The 21,540-nt window shown below is 48.4% G+C and overlaps 1 protein-coding gene and 1 pseudogene across 1 annotated transcript in view; both read left to right on the plus strand.

Annotated features, from left to right (window-relative positions):
- Nucleotides 1-2,711, plus strand: part of CLSTN3 (calsyntenin 3) — a 29,916-nt gene extending 27,205 nt beyond the window's left edge. Inside the window, exons 17-18 of the mRNA XM_027541207.1 lie at nt 1,535-1,737; nt 1,831-2,711. Coding sequence (XP_027397008.1) covers nt 1,535-1,737; nt 1,831-1,971 — 344 coding nt within the window. The 3' untranslated portion in view covers nt 1,972-2,711. The remainder of the gene's footprint in view (nt 1-1,534; nt 1,738-1,830) is intronic.
- Nucleotides 2,712-7,910: 5,199 nt separating this feature from the next.
- On the plus strand, nt 7,911-8,995 carry LOC113893617 (annotated as a pseudogene).
- Nucleotides 8,996-21,540: the final 12,545 nt, after the last annotated feature.

Consider the following 21,540-nt stretch of genomic DNA (forward strand, 5'->3'; position numbering starts at 1 on the left):
GGCAGGAGTGGGCACCCATGTGGGGTGTAGTCACCCAGCTGCCCATGAGGGCACTGGGCCTGGGGGCACGCCTGTGGGGTCTCTACCTCCATTTGCTGTCCGTGGGGCTGTGGGCTCCTCTGTTTTGCCTCCTCCTGCTTCTCCGTGTGCTGTCCGTGTGTGTGCAGGAGGTGGGCAAGGCTGTGCTCACGGCTGCTGCCTCCGTGGCCGTCTGGGTCCAGGTCTGTGGAGGGTACATTGTCCTGCAGGGGCTTGCCTGGACTGCCCAGCTGGTGGGGAGCTGGGTGGAGCTGCACGTGTGGCTCTGCTTTGCCTTGCTGGAGACTCTCAGGCGCGTCCTTTCCATCCTGCCGTGTGAGAAGGCTGTCGGGTGGCTGATGCGGGCAGGCGTGCTGGCCGGCAAAGGCCTGGCGCGGGTGCGGGGCGTGGTGACCCTGGTCCGGGTGTGCACCCACACACTCTTCCTGGGCGTGTCCCTGTGTCTGCACATGTGCTTTGCCGCCATCAGCTCCAAGGTCCGAGTGAGGGTGCACGCCCCGCTCTGGGTCTCTCTGCCCTTTAGGGTCCATGCCCCACTGAGCCTGGGCTTCAGAGTGAGGCTGCAGGCCCAGAGGCATGACAGGCCCCAGGGGACGGGGGGTGCATCCCAAGGGGAGCAGAGCCCCCCAGTGTCCAGGACGCCCCCGGTGTCCAGGACGCCCCTGGTGTCCAGGAGGCTCGAGCCCACAAGGAGACGGGAGGCATCACGGAGCAGGGGTGAGCTCTGTCCAGGTGGGTACTTGAAGGGGCTGCTTTCTACCTCTTGGTCCTGTCCCCAGCCTTGGGTGTCAGGCCACGCTTGGAGCCCACTTCTCCTCTTCAAATGAAGGAGAACATTCTCTCCTCTTGTATCATCAAGCCTGTGTGGCCACCTCTCTCCTTTCCCCTCTGGGCTCCCAGGACCTCCTTCCTGGGCTGCATGGTCCCTGGGAAAGGCGCAGGCAGAGGACCTGGGCAGAGTCCAGGCCTTGCCCTCTGTCTGCCGAGCACAGAACCGCTCAGGGCAACGTTGGGCTGAGGGCCCTTTTCCCCCTGCCCTTCCTCCTGTGCAGACCTCCTCCCTCCCTTGGGCTCTCAGTCCCTCCAGCCGCCCCCTTCCCTCCCCGTCTCTGCCCTTCTCTGGGTGAAAGTGAAAAGAGAAAGTGATAGTCGCTTAGTTGAGTCTGACTCTTTGCGACCCCTTGGACTGTAGCCTGCCAGGCTTCTCTGTCCATGGGACTTCCCAGGTAAGAATACTGGAGTGGGTTGCCAGTTCCTCCTCCAGGGGATCTTCCCGACCCAGGGACTGAACCCTGGTCTCCTGCATTGAGGGCAGATTCTGTACCCTTGGGACTCTGCTTCTCTTCCAGCTTCTACAGTGGAGACCTCTATTCCGGGCCATCATGGACCCTCTCTTTTGCTCAGGGATGCCCTGTTCCCAGGCCCCTGACCACCTCCTGCCATCCCCCTCCCCCGCCAGCAGAGTTGGCTCAGGTGTGCCTGGCTCTCTCTGCAGTGGTTCCCAGTGCGGCGACCCTCATCATCGTGGTGTGCGTGGGCTTCCTGGTGCTCATGGTCGTCCTGGGTCTCGTGCGCATTCACTCACTGCACCGCCGCGTCTCGGGGGCCAGTGGGCCTCCCGGGGCCTCCAGCGACCCCAAGGATCCCGATCTCTTCTGGGATGACTCAGCTCTCACCATTATCGTGAACCCCATGGAGGTGAGTGGGGGGCCTGGCAGAGTCAGGGTGCAGCTGGGACACACTCCCAGCAGGAAGACTCCCAATGAGCACCCCCTCGCCACCCTTCTCCAGTCCTACCAGAGCCGGCAGGTCTGCGTGGCGGGCGCTGCAGGCGGCCAGCAGGACGACGAGGACAGCAGCGACTCGGAGGCGGCCGACTCACCCAGCAGCGATGAGAGACGCATCATCGAGACCCCCCCTCACCGCTACTGAGGCCTCCGCCCCTCCCCAGACAGAGAATTCCATCCCGGTGAGACAGACACACCGAAGATACAGAAGGACCGTCTTAGAGGAGAGAGACCCGGTGGGGTGGAGGAGAGAGCTCTTAGAAGAGTCCTCTCCTAATCTCAGAATCGGGGGGCCCACCAGAGCCCGACCCTCCCCCTCAGCTCCCAGCCCACCCCTGCTCCATGCCTCTGGGCTCCTACTCCCAGGTGGGGGAGATTCTGGCTGCCTTCTCTGTCGCCAGGCAGCCACCCCCTTTGCTGACCCACATCTGTCTCTTCCCCCACCAGCCATGTGCTATATGGTGGGGGGGGGTACTGAAGGAAACCTGGTCCCCTGCCCTTACCTTCTCTCCTGTCCATGGAGCCCCCTGGCCAGGCATTCTCTGCTTCTCTTAACGAGCCCCCCCTTTCCATTTCACTCCGGGGATCCCCTCCTCTCCTGGCCCCCTTCCCTCCTCTTCCTCTCCTGTCCCCCCCTCTCCGAGGCCTGGCTGTGGCTGGGTTGTAGGGGTGGGAGTGGGATGGGGGCCCCGGCTGGATTATACATAATGTATATTTTTTCATGTCGTCGTGAGCGCAGCCCCTGTGTTCCGTGTGCAGCTCACAACCTTGTGTGCGTGTGGCATTGTCACGTCCTGGGGTGGGAGTGGGGGTCGGGTGGTGGGTGTGTGAGGGAGGGGACACACCCTAGGGTTTTCAAATAAAACAACTGGAAAAAAGCCTGGTCAGCTGCCTCTGGCCTGCTTGATCCCTGGTGGGTGCTCTGTGGGTGGCCGCTCTGGGGTCTCTGAGCTGAAGTGAGGGGCAGGGCTGGTTTTCTGGGTGCTGTCGCCAGGATCAGATGGCTTCCACTGCACCCCGGGAAGAATACAAACAATTGAGGGGATGTTGCATATGCCAGGGCTTTGTGGAGGACATTGTTATCACCCCCATGTCTTGAAATTTTTCACCTGGGGTGCCTGTGTGCCCAGCCCCAGGGGAGTCGAGGGGGAGAGGGCAGGCAACTCTGCTATTTGTTTTTTAAAAAGGGGTTTTCCTTTTAAAAATTAATTAATTGATTAATTATCAGCCATACCTTGCGGGATGTGGGCTTAGTTCCCCCACCAGGGATTGAGCCTGTGCCACCTGCAGTGGAAGCACAGAGTCTTAACCACTGGACCAGCAGAGAAGTCCCAGTCCTGCTGTTTGTAATAAGAGAGAACGGGCTCTGAGAGGTGTTCCCCAGGTAGAAGGGGCAGGAACCAGATGGGGTTATTTCAGAAGAGTACGCTCTAGACGGAGCATCCTTCCTATGGTGTCCTGGCCCCAGGGAATACCAGGGACCCAGGTCTTAATTACTGTGTGTGAGATGAGGGGCTTAGAGTATCAGTCATGTTACCTCAGGTGGCACAGTCAGTAAGGAATCCACCTGCCAATGCTCTCGGGTTTGATCCCTGGGTTGGGAAGATCCCTTGGAGAAGGAAATGGCAACCTACTCCAGTACTCTTGCCTGAGAAATCTCATGGACAGAGGAACCTGATAGGCTATAGTCCATGGGGTCACAAAGAGTCAGACATGACTGAACACACACGCGTGTGCACACACACACACACACACACACACATGTTATCCCTACTTCTCGGTGGTCCTTGTGGACGCAGTGGGGTTGGGGTGGAGCTTACTGGCCCACTGCTCTGCCACCCATGCCTGGTCTTACCTCTGCCAGGCACCCATCCTGGCCCCTGGCTTCAGCTACCGGCCATGTGTTAATGTCCATGTAGACCTCCCACCCAACTACCTGTTGGCAGCTCCACTAGGGCATCCTGTACTTCAGATGCAACCTTGGCCCAGATTCTGCTCTGTCCATTTCACCTTTCTCCCCGTTACCTGAGCCAGAGACCTGGGAGTGGGTTGGGATTTCTCCCTCTCCCTTAACCGCATGTCCACATGGTGACTAACCCTCTCATTTTTACTTTTTACCCCTTAAAATCTCTCAAATGTCTTTTTCTCCCCAGCACCCCATTGCTGGTGCTGCCTTGGCTTATATCTTCAGTATGTGCCTGGTCTGTTGCAAGAACCTCTTATGTGTCGCCTACCTGTTGCCTACCTGTCACCTACCTGCCTCCTACCTCTCCTCCTTGCCCCCAGTGTTTTACTCCACTCCACTCACCTCTGGGTCGGAGTAGCTTTTCTAAAGTTCAGGTTCTCCTCCTGGAACCTTCCCTACTTCCAAATCACTGTCAGGGTCAAGTTTGGACACCTTGAGAGGCCCCCTCAACCCCCCTCCCCCACCTCCCTGGTCCTCCCTGCCACCACCCCTGCACACCTAGGTACCAGTCACACAAACCACTAGTCTTTCCCCAAACCTGCCCTGCTGCTTCTTGTCTCTGTCTTTGCACATACCGTTTGCTCTGTCTAGTGTGCCTAGCCATTTTGTCCTTATCACTCAGGATGCAGCGTTGCCTCTTCCAGGAAGTCTTCTGTGCCCTGGCACCTCTTGTTCACGCCTCCATCACAGCCTTCTTCACTACCTGATGGTTCACATCTGTCTCCACTACCAGACTCTCTGTGTCCTCAGAACTCACACAGGGTCTGGTGCGCAGTAGGGGCTCTGAAGGATGAATGAGATGCGTGTGGCTCTCAGATTGATTCTATGAGAAAAGATGAATTGGTAGGAGGGGAGAGGGGAGCTTCTCTGGTGGCCCTCTAGCCTGGGGGCGTCAGTGCACAAAGGACAGATGTGACCCAGCAGGTGCCTGCAGAACCCTCTCCTGGAGGGGCCCTTGTGGATGCCAAGGTCATGTTTCAATGTCTGTGGCAATAACACGTGGGAGGCAGCCTGCCTGTTCTCCCTGGAGCTGCTCAGAGCAATGGCTCAATGGGCAGAGCCTTCAGATATCGAAGCCTCAGTGCTAACAAGGTGTGAGAGTAAGATTTTAGTCTTTGGTCTTAAGCTTCAGGGAGCTCACCCCTCTCCTCTTACTGTCCCTCCTAGTCCTCACGCACCCCTGGCCTCAGGGTCCACAGCTTCCCACACAGAGCAGTGGAGCCAAGTGTTTGCCCTTGCGCTCAGTCACTCAGTCGTTTCTGACTCTTTGCGACCCCATGGACTGTAGCCTGCCAGGATCCTCTGCATGGAATTCTTCAGGCAAGAATTCTGGAGTGGGTTGCCATTTCCTACTCCAGGGGGTCTTCCCAACCCAGGGATCAAACCCGCATCTCCAGATTTTCTGCACTGGCAGGTGGATTCTTCACCATTAGCGCCACCAAATGGGAAGCCCATTTGCCCCTGGAGCCCCCACAGTGTGGCCAAGACTCAGGACCCGGGATCTTCATTCAAGTTCAAGCCCCAGCTCTTGGGAGCAGATGGGGCAAGTAAACACGTCGGCAGCACAGAGTCCATCTCTTAGCGTCTGCCCAGTCCCGGCCTCCCTGGATCATCCATCTCTGGGACCAACCAGGGTTTCTTCTGAAATGCACCTTTCTGCATTCGTTTCCTGGGGACTCTCCAGGGTCATGGATCACTGATTGTGTCTTACCGGTGCAGCCTTTCCTGTCCCTCCTGTTCATCCGTAGCGCTGACACCCCAGATGCCAGCCCATGGCTGCCAGAACCTCCTGACGTGACAGCTGGGCAGGTGGCCATGTCACCATGGGGTGGGTGGGTCCTGGAGAAGACTTTGAAGCCCATGTGCCCCCACATTGCCCCAAGTGCCCACTCTTGCTTGTGGACTCATTCTCCTCTCTCAGTCTCTCTCTCTTTCTCTCTCTCTCTCTCACACACACACTGGAAATGGGAATCAGGAGTGAGGCAAGATGCTGACTCCCATTGTGCAGAGAAGGGGTGGCAGGCAGGAGTCCAAATGGGTTTCTATTTTGTTGCTCAAGATCTCCTGGAAAGTTCCCCAACCTCCCTCACAGAACCTCCCAAAGCCTCAGGACGCCAGGACTTGGGCAGGGCTTCCCATTTCTCTCCTCATGTAATTTGATACAGCAAACATCTCCTTTGGCCTCATTTGGACCTTCTCTTTCACACTGAAAGCCTGTTTTCCTCTTAAGTCCATTCTCTGCAGTGAAAACTGATGAGCTTCCTGAAAAGTGCATGATGGAGAGCCAGACCCTTGAGAGAAGCTGTAGAGGCAGAGACAGTAACCAAGTGATCAAGAACCAAGTGTCTGCATCCTATTACTAGACCAGAGACCTGAATGCTCACCTTTGTGTCTTACTGGGAAGGTGGACATTCATGCACACACACACACCAGGGCTCTGACCACATCAGGATTCCACCACACTGCAACCTTTCCATGATCCTAAAACCTGCATTTGGGCAGCTGCCAGCCCCTGCCTTGGGGGCTTTGCTGGGACAGGTCAGGCATGACATGTCTGCTCCCAGTCTCCTAGCACCCGTGGAAGAGCTCATATTACCTTCTCTGCATATTGTCCCCCCAAAATATGTCCTCTGGTTCCCCTCAGGGTTCCTCTAGACCAGTCGACTGGTGAATCACCTAGACCCTGGCCTTTCCTGGTGGCTCAGATGGTAAAGAATCTGCTTGCAATGCATTAGACCTGGGTTGGATCCCTGGGTTGGGAAGACCCCTTGGAGGAGGGAATGGCAACCCACTCCAGTATTCTTGTTTGGAGAATCCCATGAACAGAGGAGCTGGTGGGCTACAGTCCATGGGGCTGCAAAGAGTTAGAGACGACTGAACGACCAACACACACACACCCAGACCCTAGGACCTTTCCAGGGTGCCTGTAGCATGAGCTGAGCTTGCATCCTCAGTGCTCCTCGGTGCACTGTGGGCTCCGGGCGTCCTGGACTCTGCCTCCCCTGAAGCCCTCTTCTCACCCAGCGACCTGCTGAGGCCTCCTGCTCCGGGGCGCCCCCTCCTGGAAAGACAAGGAGCGGCAGGAAGGGAGCTGGTGCGGAGGGAGATGGGTGAGTCCAGGCCGGCAGGCAGGCGCATCTGAGAGACGGGAGGAGCTGGCACGCTTATTTTCATCGCGCTGGTGTCGCTGCGTCTCCCGCGGCACCACGCTGCTGTCGCTCCCTAAAATAACCTCGTTCTACAGGAAAAGGACAGATGAGGTTTAAATTTAGCAACGGTGGGTGGGAGGGGGTGGGGGAATGCAGACTCTGGGATGTGATGGGGCTGGCTTTGTCATTGAAGGAATTGGAAGCCGGTGATGCCTGCCTGAGGATTCTCACCCACAGGATAAGGGAACGTCCAGCCCGAATATAATGTCCAGTCTCGAAGACCTGCCCTAAATATCCGAGGTTCTCACCCCAAGTCTTCAGTCCCACCCACCTCTCCACCAGACATGATCTTTTCCCTTAAACAGCTGAGTTGGGGTTACGTTGCCATTTCTCTATGGGCTTCTGCGTGGCTGGTTCTTTGGGAAGAGGCTAAGGGCAAAAGCAGAAGTTGAGAAAACCCCTGATTTTCAGTTAGCCTAATAAAGGGAGAGGAGTCTTCCTGTCCTCAGGGCGCCACAGACAGGGAGAAGTCCAAAAGGCACAGGAGCTGTGGAGAGACGGTGACGTCACTTGCAAACGACAGAAGGGCAAAGGCCCAGGGTACCAGGCCCAGGGGACTCAGCTGCCTAGTCCCCCTGGAAGTCCGGCGGCCCCCCACAGACCACCCAGCCAACGACCCTCCACCTCGGGGCCCTGCTCTTCCTGCATCATCTTGCTGTTTTGAGGAAATTCCAAAGCACAGGGGGCACTCCTGCCAGGGATTGGATGGGGAGGAGGAGTAAGGGCGGAGGGAAGAGGGATTGAGGAACCCCCACCCCCACCTCCCACCCCCATGTTCACATCTCAGCAACTTAGTGTTCAGCCTTGGTCTTCAGCTTCTCTAAGTGATGGCTCATTGGCTGTCAAAAGAATTGCTTACTCCAAGGGTTCAGTGAGGCTTCAATAGGATCACTTTTTCTGGCCCACGCCATGAACAGCCTAGGGGAGGCTTGCACCAACATGAAATGCGTGCACCCACCAGTGCTTCAGTCACTGGTTTGCCAAGAAGTTCCTCAGGGCGCACTGCTCCAGGGACCCATGCACTGACCTCTTCAAGCACTACCATCAGTGTGTTCAGATCAGAAAGCAATAAAGGAGAAGGAGATTCCTGCTGAAGGACTGGAGTTCATGGGTCATGGCAAAGAAAAGCCTGAAAGCTCTTCTTGACCTTGACAGTCACCTTGAAAATGGACATCTCAAATCAGGAAATTGAGGACTCTGGTTCTTGTCAGAACTGAAGATAGCATTGATTTGATTAATTTAGGAGGGAGGAGTTTCCTTTCCTCCTTGATATTTTTCTCTCACTTGTAAAAGATGATAAACTGTCACTCTTTGCTTTGAGATTTCTGGCTTTGGCATCTCAGCAGGAACTCGGTGTTCTAAATAATGGGATTTTGGGGGATTATGGTTGTAATACTTGGTCTGGGGTTAGTTTTAAATATGTCTTGTATGAAAAGACTCGTAACCTTATCAGGATGTCTAAGATTGCCTGACCCTGAGTCATTCTTTGAAGGACATTACAGACACTCTACTGGGGTTATTTGTTCTTGGAAGTAACTGGTTAAGATCTCTTTTCTATGAGAGAACTAGTGCTCCAGAAAGGGTTCCCAGCACAACAGTTGCAGTCAATGCTTGGGAGCGCCGTTTTATTTTTATATAGTAATTTAACTGTTAAGGTTGCTGGTGGACTGGGTTAGCCAAGAGGAAGATGGATTTCAGTCTTCCTGTTAAGACAGTTCCCTATCTTAACAAGAGGTGTCAGAGCTCATATTAAGATGTAAAATCTTCATGAATGCTGCATTTCAGAGTTCATGGTGTAGTTCAGGAATTAAAATTCTTGAAGTGGCTATGGAGAAAGATCCTAAATTACAAAGATTTGGTGCTGCCAGCTTCCAACCTATGTCAATGAATTAAGTCCAGCTGTATATTGTAAAAATGCCAAAATGCTGCCTATGATTAAATGGGGGTGGGGCGGGATGGAAAAGAGGTTGCTTTGTTTGCCTTGTTTATTCACCCTGCCCTGTAATGCCTGTAATCATGAAAATGGAATAAATTGTAATATTTAGTTTAAAAAAAATCACTTTTTCTGACGCAACTCAGAATCAGCATAATATACATGAGCTATCATTATCATTAATTATTGGGAGATGGGCAGACGATGAAGGGGTCTTTGAAACATGGCCTCTAGGGGATGGCAGGATCGCTGAAGTTCCTTGCCCCTCTGCCACCGCCCCCAGACTCTGGCAGCATGGCTTGTAGAAAAAAAACAAATGGTGATTGTATTTATTTCTAATGTGTATTTATTTATTTTTTTGACTGTGCTACGCAGCATGTGAGATCTTAGTTCCCCCGACTATGGATGGAACTCGCAACCCCTGCATTGGAAGCTCAGAGTCCTAACCACTGGACTGCCAGGGAAGTCCCCGGGCTTGTGGTTTTGAACACGTGCTTTGGAGCTAGACATGCCTGGGTTTTTCTTCACTTGGCAGCTTACAGAAGGTTATTGTGGCCAATGCCCATGGGAGAGTGGCTATTTTCATAGTTTTCAGGCTGATTTAAATAAGCACAGAGTTTTTTTTTTAATAGGTGGCGGATCTTAGCCACAGGAGTGGCTAAGATCTCTATAAGCAAGAGCTCACTGGCTTTCAGGTGCTGACTTCATGGTCAGAGGTGACCTGGTACTATAGTAAGGCAAAAATAGAGGTTAGTTCACCAATAGACGGTCTTTGCTCAAAATGAGCAGGATCTTAGCTATAAATGCTTTCCAGGTAAGACTGGTGGATGGAATAGCTTTTTGTTCTGTAGTGGTTTTCAGTCAGAATTTAGGTTGAGCTCAGACCTCAAAAGGAGCTGAGTTTCATGTTCACTCCTGACTCTGTGTCCGTGAGCCTTGTGCAGGCCCAGGTAGGCCGTACCTGTCCTTGTGAACTGTGTCAGTGAAGGACAAGGGAGTGAAATGTGGAGAGTTCAATATCTCAGGTCATTAGGCTTATCCACAAGCTCTCAAGAGATACCCACAACTATCTCCAGGTAGCTCTGGAACTGTAGCCTTTATCATCCTTTGGTCAAGTATATAGTCCTTGGCCAAGAATTTGAATTTTGGACTGTGGTTTTAGCTACCAAGGGTGGTATATTTTTTTCCAATGAAGATATCAAAAGGAGTGAAGATCGCTTATTTAACAGAGGATATGCCATTTTCATGGAGAATGTGGCTCAGATGATAAAGTGTCTGTCTACAATGCGGGAGACCTGGGTTCGATCCCTGGGTTGGGAAGATCCCCTGGAGAAGGAAATGGCAATCCACTCCAGGACTAGTGCCTGGAAAATCCCATGGACAGAGGAGCCTGGTAGGCTACAGTCCACGAGATCGCAAAGAGTCGGACCCGACTGAGCAACTTCACTCACTCACTCATGCCATTTTCATGTGGACATAGAAAAATAATTGAACTTATTACCCTTATATACAAGGGCTTGTGAAGGCAATTCAAGAGGGCAGTGTCTGGAATATTCTGAGTCTAAGAAACATGCTTGCTCAAGGAGTCAAGAAAGAACTGCTTAAAAACAGCAACAACAAAATAACAATATAGGATTTGACCTTTCTCCTGGAATAAGAAAGGTGAAACTTTTGAAGGAAAAATATTGGGTTGGCCAAAAAGTTTATTCAGAGTTTTTGTATAATGTTACAGAAAAAATTCGAATGAACTCTTTGGCCAATGCAATGCAAGGCTGATTGAGCTGGAGGAAGATGTCGATTTCTTTGGAAGAAAGGTCTGTGGTCTTTAAAGACAGGCTAGGCACATATGGGAGGAGTGTGAGGTCTTAGAGGTCAGGCAGGTTTGAAAAGGAATAGGAGGTTTATGCGGGTGGGTCTGATGACCCTTAATTAGAGGCTTAGAGAAAAGAGGCCATTGACAGGATCAGGTTAAAAAAAGGGTGCTCAGTTGCATCTGACTTTGCAACTCCATGGACCTCAGCCTTCCAGGCTCCTCTGTCTATGGAATTTTCCAGGCAAGAATCTTCCCCACCCAGGGATCGAACTCATGTCTCCTGCATTGCAGGCAGATTCTTTATTGCTGAGTGACTGGGAAAGCCCCCCAGAGAAAAATACAGTGGATTTAATAAGTGAAGGAAATTAGCTGACCTCTAGGTGGGAGTGTGGTAGCAGTCCATCTACCCAAGGTGGGATAAAGATGCCCTGCTGCTGTGAATGGAGAAGGCAATGGCACCCCACTCCAGTACGCTTGCCTGGAAAATCCCATGGATGGAGGAGCCTGGTAGGCTGCAGTCCATGGGGTCACAAAGAGTCGGACACGACTGAGCGACTTCACTTTCACTTTTTCCTTTCATGCATTGGAGAAGGAAATGGCAACCCACTCCAGTATTCTTGCCTGGAGAATCCCAGGGATGGGGGAGCCTGGTGGGCTGCCGTCTATGGGGTCGCATAGAGTCGGACACGACTGAAGCGACTTAGCAGTAGCAGCAGCAGCAGCTGCTGTGAACTGTGAGCTAGTCCAGCTGAAAGCTCACCCTGCGGTCAGCGGAGGTAACTCCACCTGGAGAAGTCTAAGTTCACAGGGGTGGAGGTAGGGGGTTACTGTGACTGCCTATAGCCCCCTAGCTCTCCTGCTCTGCTCTTCAATCTGACAGCCAATTGTTTACGGCACTAATTTTTTGACCTACTAACCTCAGCCTTTCCAACAAGGTCAAACTGGTCTCCTGAGGAGGTGTAGAATTTAGTATAGAGACTGTGAAGTAATTGTAATATCTTGATGTTAAGGTAAGCTTTGTGTTTCCAACTTGAAATATCTGTTAATTTCAGAATTATGATTTTTAGTTGAAAGGTGTAAGACACTGCTCAAGTTTATAAACAAATAAATAAATAAACAAATTTAAACAAACAAAAAAATAAATAATTAGAACATTTAAGAGAAATCAAACAGCAGAACATAGTGAATTAAGTAATTAGATTTACAAGAGCTGCATATGTTATAAGAATGATTTTGTGAGTATTTTTAAGTCTACCTTGTCAGGCAATTGAAGTGCACAAGGGGAAAAAAAATCCGATATATCAAGCATATGAATATGGTGTAAAACAGTTATGGAAATTTTACTAACTTTGTAGATGAAACTAATTGCTAAAGAAATGTAAATCTGTTCAAGTTGATTTAAACATCAATCAAAGAACAAGTGGAAGCAATTTAAAAAAAAATTAGTACATTTAGAAATAGAATTTTAAGATTTGTAAGTTGAATGTCAAGGTTTGAGCAAAACTGTGTTTTATACTCACAATTTTAATAAATTAAACATTAATTTAAACCCCAGGTAACTGGTAATAGACTTTTCTATGCACATCAGACATCACAAATATTCACAATTATGGGGTATTTGTGGAGCTGGTATTAGTGATTGGGTCAGAAACTGATTGGAGAAGGCAATGGCACCCCACTCTAGTACTTTTGCCTAGAAAATCCCATGGACGGAGGAGCCTGGTGGGCTGCAGTTCATGGGGTCGCTAGAGTTGGACACGACTAATCGACTTCATTTTCACCTTTCACTTTCCTGCGTTGGAGAAGGAAATGGCAACCCACTCCACTGTTCTTGCCTGGAGAATCCCAGGGAGGGGAAGCCTGGTTGGCTGCCGTCTATGGGGTCACACAGAGTCGGACACGACTGAAGCGATGCAGCAGCAGCAGAAACTGATGGACCCAAAGAAATCTGTGGAGATGGAGAAGGCATGGCCCAGACAAGACAGGGTGTGCCAGAAGGGCGCTCCCAGCCAGGACACAGCCGAGTGCTGTGCTGTGCTGTGCTGTGCTAAGTCGCTTTAGTCGTGTCTGACTGCAACTTTATGGACTGTAGCCTACCAGGCTCCTCTGTCCATGGCACTCTCCAGGCAAGAATACTGGAGTGGGTTGCCATGCCCTTGTCCAGGGGATCTTCCCCATCCAGGAGAGGGTCCCTCAGATCTGCAGTACAGTTCACAAGGGAACAACTGAAAACTAGATGATCAAAACAGCCCTACCAACCTCTTGGTTGGAAAATCCTTTCAATGGAGTTTAATTTCATCATCTTTGGTACAGCCTCACAATGGTAACCAGAAGCGTGGACTGTTGTAGAGATCGTCAGCTTCTCAACAAACCTTAGTCCAGCCCACTGTAGGCATCAGCTAAATTATATTCCCCAGCCTCCTCTGCTACTAAGGTGGCCAAAAGGCTGAGCCAATGGAGTGTGGGCTTGACATCACATCAGCCTCCTGATTGGAGAATCCCTTCAACAAAGTTTAATTTCATTGTCACTGGCATAGCCTGACCCTGAAACCAATATTTCCCCCACTATTTATTTTCTCTTATTACTTCTAAACCTTTATTTTACTATGGGATTTGGCTGCATAGCCACAGAGTCTCTCACCTGCAATCCTGAAATCCACAAAATTTTGAAAACCAAAAGTGTTTTTAGGTAGTCTAATGCCACAATTCATCCTGTCCTGAACAGGTGAAACTATTCATAGACTTCATTTCAAAGTAAATATTCATATTTTTCCGAAGAAGTATTTTAATTAATTAATTTGATGCTTTTGAACTGTGGTATTGAAGAAGACTCTTGAGAGTCCCTTGGACTGCAAGGAGATCCAACCAGTCCATCCTAAAGGAGAGTCCTGGGTGTTTATTGGAAGGACTGATGCTGAAGCTGAAACTCCAATACTTTGGCCACCTGATGCAAAGAATTGACTCATTGGAAAAAGACCCTGATGCTGGGAAAGATTGAAGCCAGGAAGAGAAGGGGATGACAGAGGATGAGATGGTTGGATGGCATCACTGACTCGATGGACATGAATTTGAGCAAACTCTGGGAGATGGTGAAGGACAGGGAGGCCTGGCGTGCTGCAGTCCATGGGGTCGCAAAGAGGACACAACTGAGCGGCTGAATTAATTTGACTGCGCCAGGTCTTAGTTGTGGCAAATGTGATCTTTAGTTTTGGCATGTGGGATCTGTTTTTTTTTTTTTCTTCACTTGAGGCATGGAAACTCTTAGTTGCTACATGTGGGATCTAGTTCCCTGAAGGGATCAAACCTGGGCCCCCTGCATTGAGAACGAGAAGTCTTAGCCCCTGGACCACCAGGGAAGTCCCCAGAAGAAATATTAATGTGCTTGATTCTGAGAGGCTGTCCCAGAGCTGGTCAGGGAAGGTATGTAATTCACATAGACTGGTGTATAATACATAGCCTACGTTTACCTCAATAAAATCTCCAGAGATCGGGATACTGAAACATGTGCTGTGCTGTGCTTAGTCGCTCAGTCATGGCTGACTCTTTGCGACCTCATGGACTGTAGCCTGCCAGGCTCCTCTGTCCATGGGATTCTCCAGGCAAAAATATTGGAGTGGATTGCCATTCCCTCCTCCAGGGGATCTTTCCAACCCAGGAATCGAACCGAGGTCTCCCGAATTGCAGGCAGATTCTTTACCATCTGAGCCACCAGGGAAGCCCCACTGAAACATAACTGGTCCCAAGAGTTTAAGATGAAGGAATGTGGACCTGAGCAAATATACGTATCTGGATTGTATTATGTATTGTTCCAAATTCTGGAATACTGCTTTGCTTGGTCCAATCATTTTGAATTAGAGACCCAGGCTGTATCCATCTGTGCCTCAGCCGTTTCCAACACAGGATTTCCAAGGTCACCGTGTACGGTTGGCTGTACCAAGCTGGAAAGAGCAAGTATCAGAGGATGGCACGTTGGGGGATTTCACAGACCAGGCCTGGAAGGGGTGATTATCATTCTGCTCAGTTTCCATTAGCGACTATCCAGTCATTTGGCCACCTACACAGCTGGGGAGGCTGGGAAATGTAGTTCAGCTGTGTGGCCAGGACGAGGTGGAGTGTTTCAGTAATCAGCTGGCAGTCTCTGCAGCAGTCCATCCTCCTGGTGTTTTGGGCGCAATATCCATTTCACCCTTCTTCCCACGTGGAGGAATACACACCCCTCCTTCCCAAAAGACTCATTCGAGTCCCATCCAGGATTTCTGGATCGTGTATAGTCTTCTCCATATGACTCTTCGTTGCCTGGTGACTTATGAGCTGAAGACACAAGTGATCTGAACACTATCTCCTCCCCACAACCTTTGCCACGACTGCATTGGAGTTCAAATTTTTTGTTTGTTTGTTTCCAATTTGGGAATATTATGGCCTTCCCAGGTGGTGCTAGTGGTAAAGAATGCACCTGCCAAGGGAGGAGATGCAAGAGCCTTGGGTATGATCCCTGGGTCAGGAAGATCCCTTGGAGGAGGAAATGGCAACCCCCTCCAATATTCTTACCTGGAAAATTCCATGGACAGAGGAGCCTGGCGGGTTACAGTCTATGTGACCACAAAAAGCCAGACATGACTGAGGGATTGAGCACTACTTGGGAATACTATAGGCAATGCCATTGTGTACATTTTTATACCTGTGTACCACCAGACATATATGTGTAAGAGTGTTCCTAGGTAAGCATGATAGAAGTTTGGTCATGTATGCCTTACTGTGTAACGATAAACTGACTTTTTTTTTTTGTTTGTTTTTTGGCCACACCATGTAGTATACAGGATCTTAGTTCCCTGACCAGGGATTGAACCTGTGCCCCTTGCAGTGAAAGAGTGGAGTTTTAACAACTGGACCGCCAGAGAAGTCCCATGACAAACTGATTTCTGCTCAGTAAATCAATTTATCTGTTTGTTAGTACATTAATTTATCTGTTCTTGTATCAAATACCATATTGTTTATAACTCTTGATATCTGGTGAAGCAAATTCTCTCACCTTGTTCTTCCTTGTATGTATCTTTATTACTGGTTCACAGGGTTAGAGTATGCTTAATTTTGTCTTCCAAAGTGACTATACCATTTTGCATTTCCACCAGCTATGAATGAGAGTTCTTTTTGCTCCACTACCTCAGCAGCATTTGGTGTTCTCAGAATATTAGACGTTGGCCATTCTAATAAGTGTGCCAGTTCAGTTCATTTCAGTCCCTCAGTCGTGTCCTGACTCTTTGCGACCCCATGAATTGCAGCACGCCAGGCCTCCCTGTCCATCACCAACTCCCAGAGTTTACCCAAACTCAAGTCCATAGAGTCAGTGATGCCATCTAGCCATCTCATCCTCTGTCGTCCCCTTCTCCTCCTGCCCCCAATCCCTCCCAGCATCAGAGTCTTTTCCAATGAGTCAACTCTTTGTATGAGGTGGCCAAAATACTGGAGTTTCATAACTGTGTAGTAGTGTATTATTGTTTCAATTTGCTTTCCCTAATGACATTTGATGTTGAGCATCTTTTCACATGCTTATATTCCATCTGTATATCGTCTTTGGTAAGGTGTCTCTTCAGATCTTTTGCTCATTTTAAAATTGGGTTGTCATCTTCCTATTGAGTTTTGAGTGTTCTCATATCTTAGATGCTTCTGTTCTGCCGCTTAGTCCTGTCTGACTCTTTGAGACCCCATGGACTGTAGCCCACCAGGCTTCCCTGTCTGTAGGATTTCCCAGGCAGGAATACTGGAGTGGGTTGCCATTTCCTTCTCCAGGGGATCTTCCTGACCCAGGGATCGAACTCAAATCTCCTGCATTGACAGGAGGGTTCTTTACCACTGGATGCCACTCCTTTATCAGACAGGTGTTTTGCAAATCTTTTGTTCTAGTCTGTGGCTCATCTTCTCATTTTCTTGAAGTGATACTTTTTACAATCAGTGAATGCCTTAGGGGCCTCGATGGAAGTCAGGTTGGGAAGCTGGGTGGGAGCAGCCTCTTTTAGAATGCTTCTAAAGGCAGGAAGTGTTGTGTGTGGTGCTGGTGGTGGGATAGGAAAGGTTAATGCCCGGAAGCAGGATTTAAAGGTGATGTAAGTATCTGGTCAAGGCCTTTTACCAGTGTAAATAATAAGGAATTAGGGAATTAGCATAGGGGCTTGTGTTTGATGCATATTTACTGAACTACTGAATTAAAATGGACTATCACACTGGTTTTTAGATAGGGCACTGAATGACAGTCACAGCCTAACATCACAGATTTTCTAGATGGAGGCCTTTTAGATATCTAACGAGTTCTATCTCCCCCAGGTTGTAAACGAGAAAATGAGGGGTCAGGTCAAAGTTATTGCAACTCATAGACAGTGAATATGACCAACCAGCAGGAGAATTGTGATTCAAATACAGGTTTCATGCTTTTAGCTAGTGCTTATTCCAAACAGCAGTGCTATAATTTTGTTTCAACTGTCAAGCACATTTTAGAAAACCCAAGCCTATTGTATTGATTCATATTTTTGCTTAGTGTATTCTTTCTTCTTTTATGATGTTCCAAGAGTTTTTCTTAGAGAACTCCTTTTAGCCCTTCATTTAAGGCAGATCTGTGGTGACATATTCTCTGTAGTTTTCCTTTATTGAGGTTGTCTTGATTTTCCCTTCTTTAAAAAAAGAATGTATGTATTTATTTAGCTGCTCTGTGCCTCGGTTGTGGCCATGTGGGGCCCTTCACTGTGCTGCATGGACTCTCTAGTTGTGGTGCTTTGGCTCAGGAGTTGCAGCACGTTGGGCTCAACTACTCCATGGCATGTGGGATGTTAGTTTCCCGACCAAGGGATCAAACCCACGTTCCCTGCACTGCAAGGTGGATTCTTAACCTCTGGATCACCAGGGAAGTCCTGATTTTCCCTTCATTTCTGAAGGATATTTTCAATAGTGTGGTGCAGAATCATGTCCCCTGAAAGATGTCTATGTCATAATCCCTGGAACCTATGGATATTTTAGGCAAAAGGGAAATTAAGTTTGCAGAATCATTAAGGTTGATAATCAGCTGATCCTAATATGGGGAGATTATCCTGGATTATCCAAATGAGCCCATGGCATTCACAGAGGTCTTTATAATTAGAAGAAGGAGGCAGAAAGGAGAGAAAGAGGGGTGGTAGTGTGAGAAGAACTTGGCATGGGCTTGCTGGCTGAATGGAGGATGGAGGGAGGAGGCCATGAAACAAATCATATGGGTAGCCTCTAGTGTCTTGAGAGACAGGAAACAGGCTTTCCCAAGAAGGACTAGAGCTCTGTTGCTTTTGGCTTAGTGGTAAAGAAAACACCTCCAAGGCAGGAAATACACAGAAGATGTGGGTTCTATCCCTGGGTCTGGAAGATCCTCTGGAACAGGAAATGGCAACCCACTCCAGGATTCTTGTTTGGAAAATTCCATGGACAGAGCAGCCTGGCAGGCTGCAGCCCATAGAGTCTCAAAAGAGTCGGACATGACTGAGGATGCACGCACAAACATTCAGATTACCTTAATTTGATCCTGGAGAGACCCGTTTCAGGCTTTTGACCTCTAGGATGGTAACATAATTAATTTCTCCTATAGGCAAGATGTCATTTTCCTCTGGTAGTTTTTGAATAATTTTTCTTTGTCTTTGGTTTTCTGAAGGTTAATTTTGATCTATCTTGGTATATTCCTGTGGGTTAATCCTGTCAGGGCTTTGCTTCGTTTCATAATCTGTAGGATTATGTTTCTTGGCAAATTTGAGTTTTCAGCCATTATTACATTGACTATTTTTTTCAGCCCTGCCCTCTTTATCTTCTGGGACTGTGATGATACAAATATACAAACGTTAAATCTTTTGTTATAGGCCCAAAGATCCCTGAGGCTGTTTTTTTTTTTTTTTTCTTTCTTTTATTTTCTTTTTGGTCTAATTTTTTTCTGTTGTAATTTCTATGTTTTATCTTCCAGTTAACTGATTTTTTCCCCCCTCTGTCCTATCCATTCTACCATTGAGTTCATTTGCTCAGCTTTTAATTTGGTTACTGTATTTTTAAGGTATAAAAGTTTTCATTTGTAATTTGTATGTATTTGCTTGTTTGAGCATATTTATCATGGCTGCCTGAAAATAACTGTAATATCTCTATCATCTCAGTGTTGGCATCTATTGGTTGACATTTTTCATTCAGTTTGAGATCTGCCTGGTTCTGGATATGATGAGTGATTTCTTACTGAAACCTGGATAATTTTGCCTTTTGTTATAGACTCTGGATCTTCACTTTTTAAAGACTGATTTATTCATTTTTAGTTGCGATGGGTCTTCATTGCTGCACACTGGTTCTAGCTGTGCTACTCTTCCTTGCGATGTGCTGTCTTCTCACTGCAGTGGTTTCCCAACAGAGCCTGTTGTGGAGCACAGGCTCTGGGTGGTGAGCTTCAGTAGTTGTGGCACATCAGCTCAGTAGTTGTGGTGCAAGGGCTTACTTGCTCTGTGGCATGTGGGGTCTTCCTGGACCAGGGGTTGAACTTGTGTCCCCTACATTGGCAGGCGAATCCCCAACCTTTAGTACACCAGGTAAACCCTGTGTCTTCTGTTTGACTGGGTTTGAATGGGTTATTTTTACACCACTTTTGCAGGGAGAGGAGGGGCACTGCCTTATCATTACTACTTGGAGATTGAAGTCCAGAGTCCCCATTTGGCTTTTGTTGACACCTGAAGGGCTGGGGCTTCTCCTACTGCTGGGCAGACCATCCCACGGGTCCCCACTGACACTGCAGGGAATGGGGAAGAGCCTAATGACTGGTCTGTGGGAATGGGCTCCCTACCTGGCCTCTCTGACATACCCCAGCGTGGGGTGTCTTGTTACAGTCTCATGAGGTTGGAAGTCTAGGCTTCCCTCTTGGCTTTTGCTGGTGTGGATGTGAGTGGCTCCACAGTTTTTCAGTGGGCATTTGGCTGGAACAGAGTGTTTATTTTCTGTGTGTGTGTGTGTGTGTGTAGACTACCCCTTTTCTGGTTTTTTGGCTAGATGGCAGACTTTATCAGAGCTTAGTTTTTGGTCTATCCATGCTAGTGCTTCCAGGTTGCTGACCTCCCTAGCATCGAGTCTGGGATGCACAAGGTAAAAAAAACCCATGGAATTCACTACCATCTTGTTTGGTGGGTCCTAGCCAGTCTGCTTTCTTTTTTCCACCTTTCAGAATTCTTCTTATGTTTGTTCTACATATAATATCCAGGGTTTTCAGTTGTATTTAATGGGAGAAATAGAGAAAAGTATGTCTATGTCATCTTCTCCCAAACAGAAGTCTTCCTCCAAACAAACAAGTCAACATACAAACATATTATGTATCTGTGTATGCTATAGATGTTTAGGAAAAATTCTGAAAAGGGAGCAAAACCACTAATTTGGGGAAATACTCCTAAGTCAAAAAACCTTGAACTGTTTTTTCCTTCCTTCCATTCTTTGGGGGAAAAAGGATCAAAGATTTTCTAATTGGATTTTGGCAAAGGTGACAGACCTCTTGCCTGGTGGCTCAGATTATAAAGAATCTGCCTGCAATGCGGGAGACCTGGGTTCAATCTCTGTGTTGGGAAGATCCTCTGGAGAAGGGAATGGAAACCCACTCCAGTATTCTTGCTTGGGAAATTCCATGGACAAAGAAACCTGGTGGGCTACAGTTCATGAGGTCACAAGAGTTGGACATGACTGAGCAACTAACACACATACACACACACACACACACACACACACACACACACACACACGGGTGACAGATTGAGTCCTCCCTGTGTTGCTAAAAATCATAAGATTCCGCTCCAAGGAGAGATAAAGGGAATATGCACAGTCCTTATTGCTGTCTGAGAGGAATTCCCTGTCCAGGCGATGGAGTTAGGTATCCAAATGTACATTGGGTTTATACCCAAACTTAAATTGGTAGTGCTGGCTATATCTAGATTTCATTACTTGGAACACTTTTAAAGCAAAGTGAGCTTTGTCCAGGTATATTAGATGGAGACAGATAAAGCTTAGATGAATCCAGGTTTTTGATTGGCTCCATCTACACAAACAGCTTTCTTCCCTTGCCCAGTTGTCTCCACTAGTGATGTCAACTGAAGGAGAAAGGATCATGGGTAAACACACTCAATAGGCCCTTCCAATTGTACATATGTGAAGGCTGTACCTTGATTTGCAACTTCCAGAGCATGGACATTTCCATTACACAGCATCTTATGTCATCAAGCTGGTTTTAAAAAAGGCAGAGGAACCAGAGTTCAAATTGCCAACATCCACTGGATCATCGAAAAAGCAAGAGAGTTCCAGAAAAACATCTATTTCTGCTTTATTGACTATGCCAAAGCCTTTGACTGTGAGGATCACAATAAACTCTGGAAAATTCTGAAAGAGATGGGAATACCAGACCACCTGACCTGCCTCTTGAGAAACCTGTATGGAGGTCAGGAAGCAACAGTTAGAACTGGACATGGAACCACAGACTGGTTCCAAATAGGAAAAGGAGTACATCAAGGCTGTATATTGTCACTGTGCTTATTTAACTTATATGCAGAGGACATCATGAGAAACGCTGGGCTGGTTGAAGCACAAGCTGGAATCAAGATTGCTGGGAGAAATATCAATAACCTAAGATATGCAGATGACTACCCTTATGGCAGAAAGTGAAGAAGAACTAAAGAACCTCCTGATGAAAGTGAAAGTGGAGAGTGAAAAAGTTGGCTTAAAGCTCAACATTCAGAAAACTAAGATCATAGCATCCGGTCCCATCACTTCATGGGAAATGA

The sequence above is a fragment of the Bos indicus x Bos taurus genome, chromosome 5 (genome assembly GCF_003369695.1).
Source record: "Bos indicus x Bos taurus breed Angus x Brahman F1 hybrid chromosome 5, Bos_hybrid_MaternalHap_v2.0, whole genome shotgun sequence".
Lineage (NCBI taxonomy): Eukaryota > Metazoa > Chordata > Mammalia > Artiodactyla > Bovidae > Bos > Bos indicus x Bos taurus.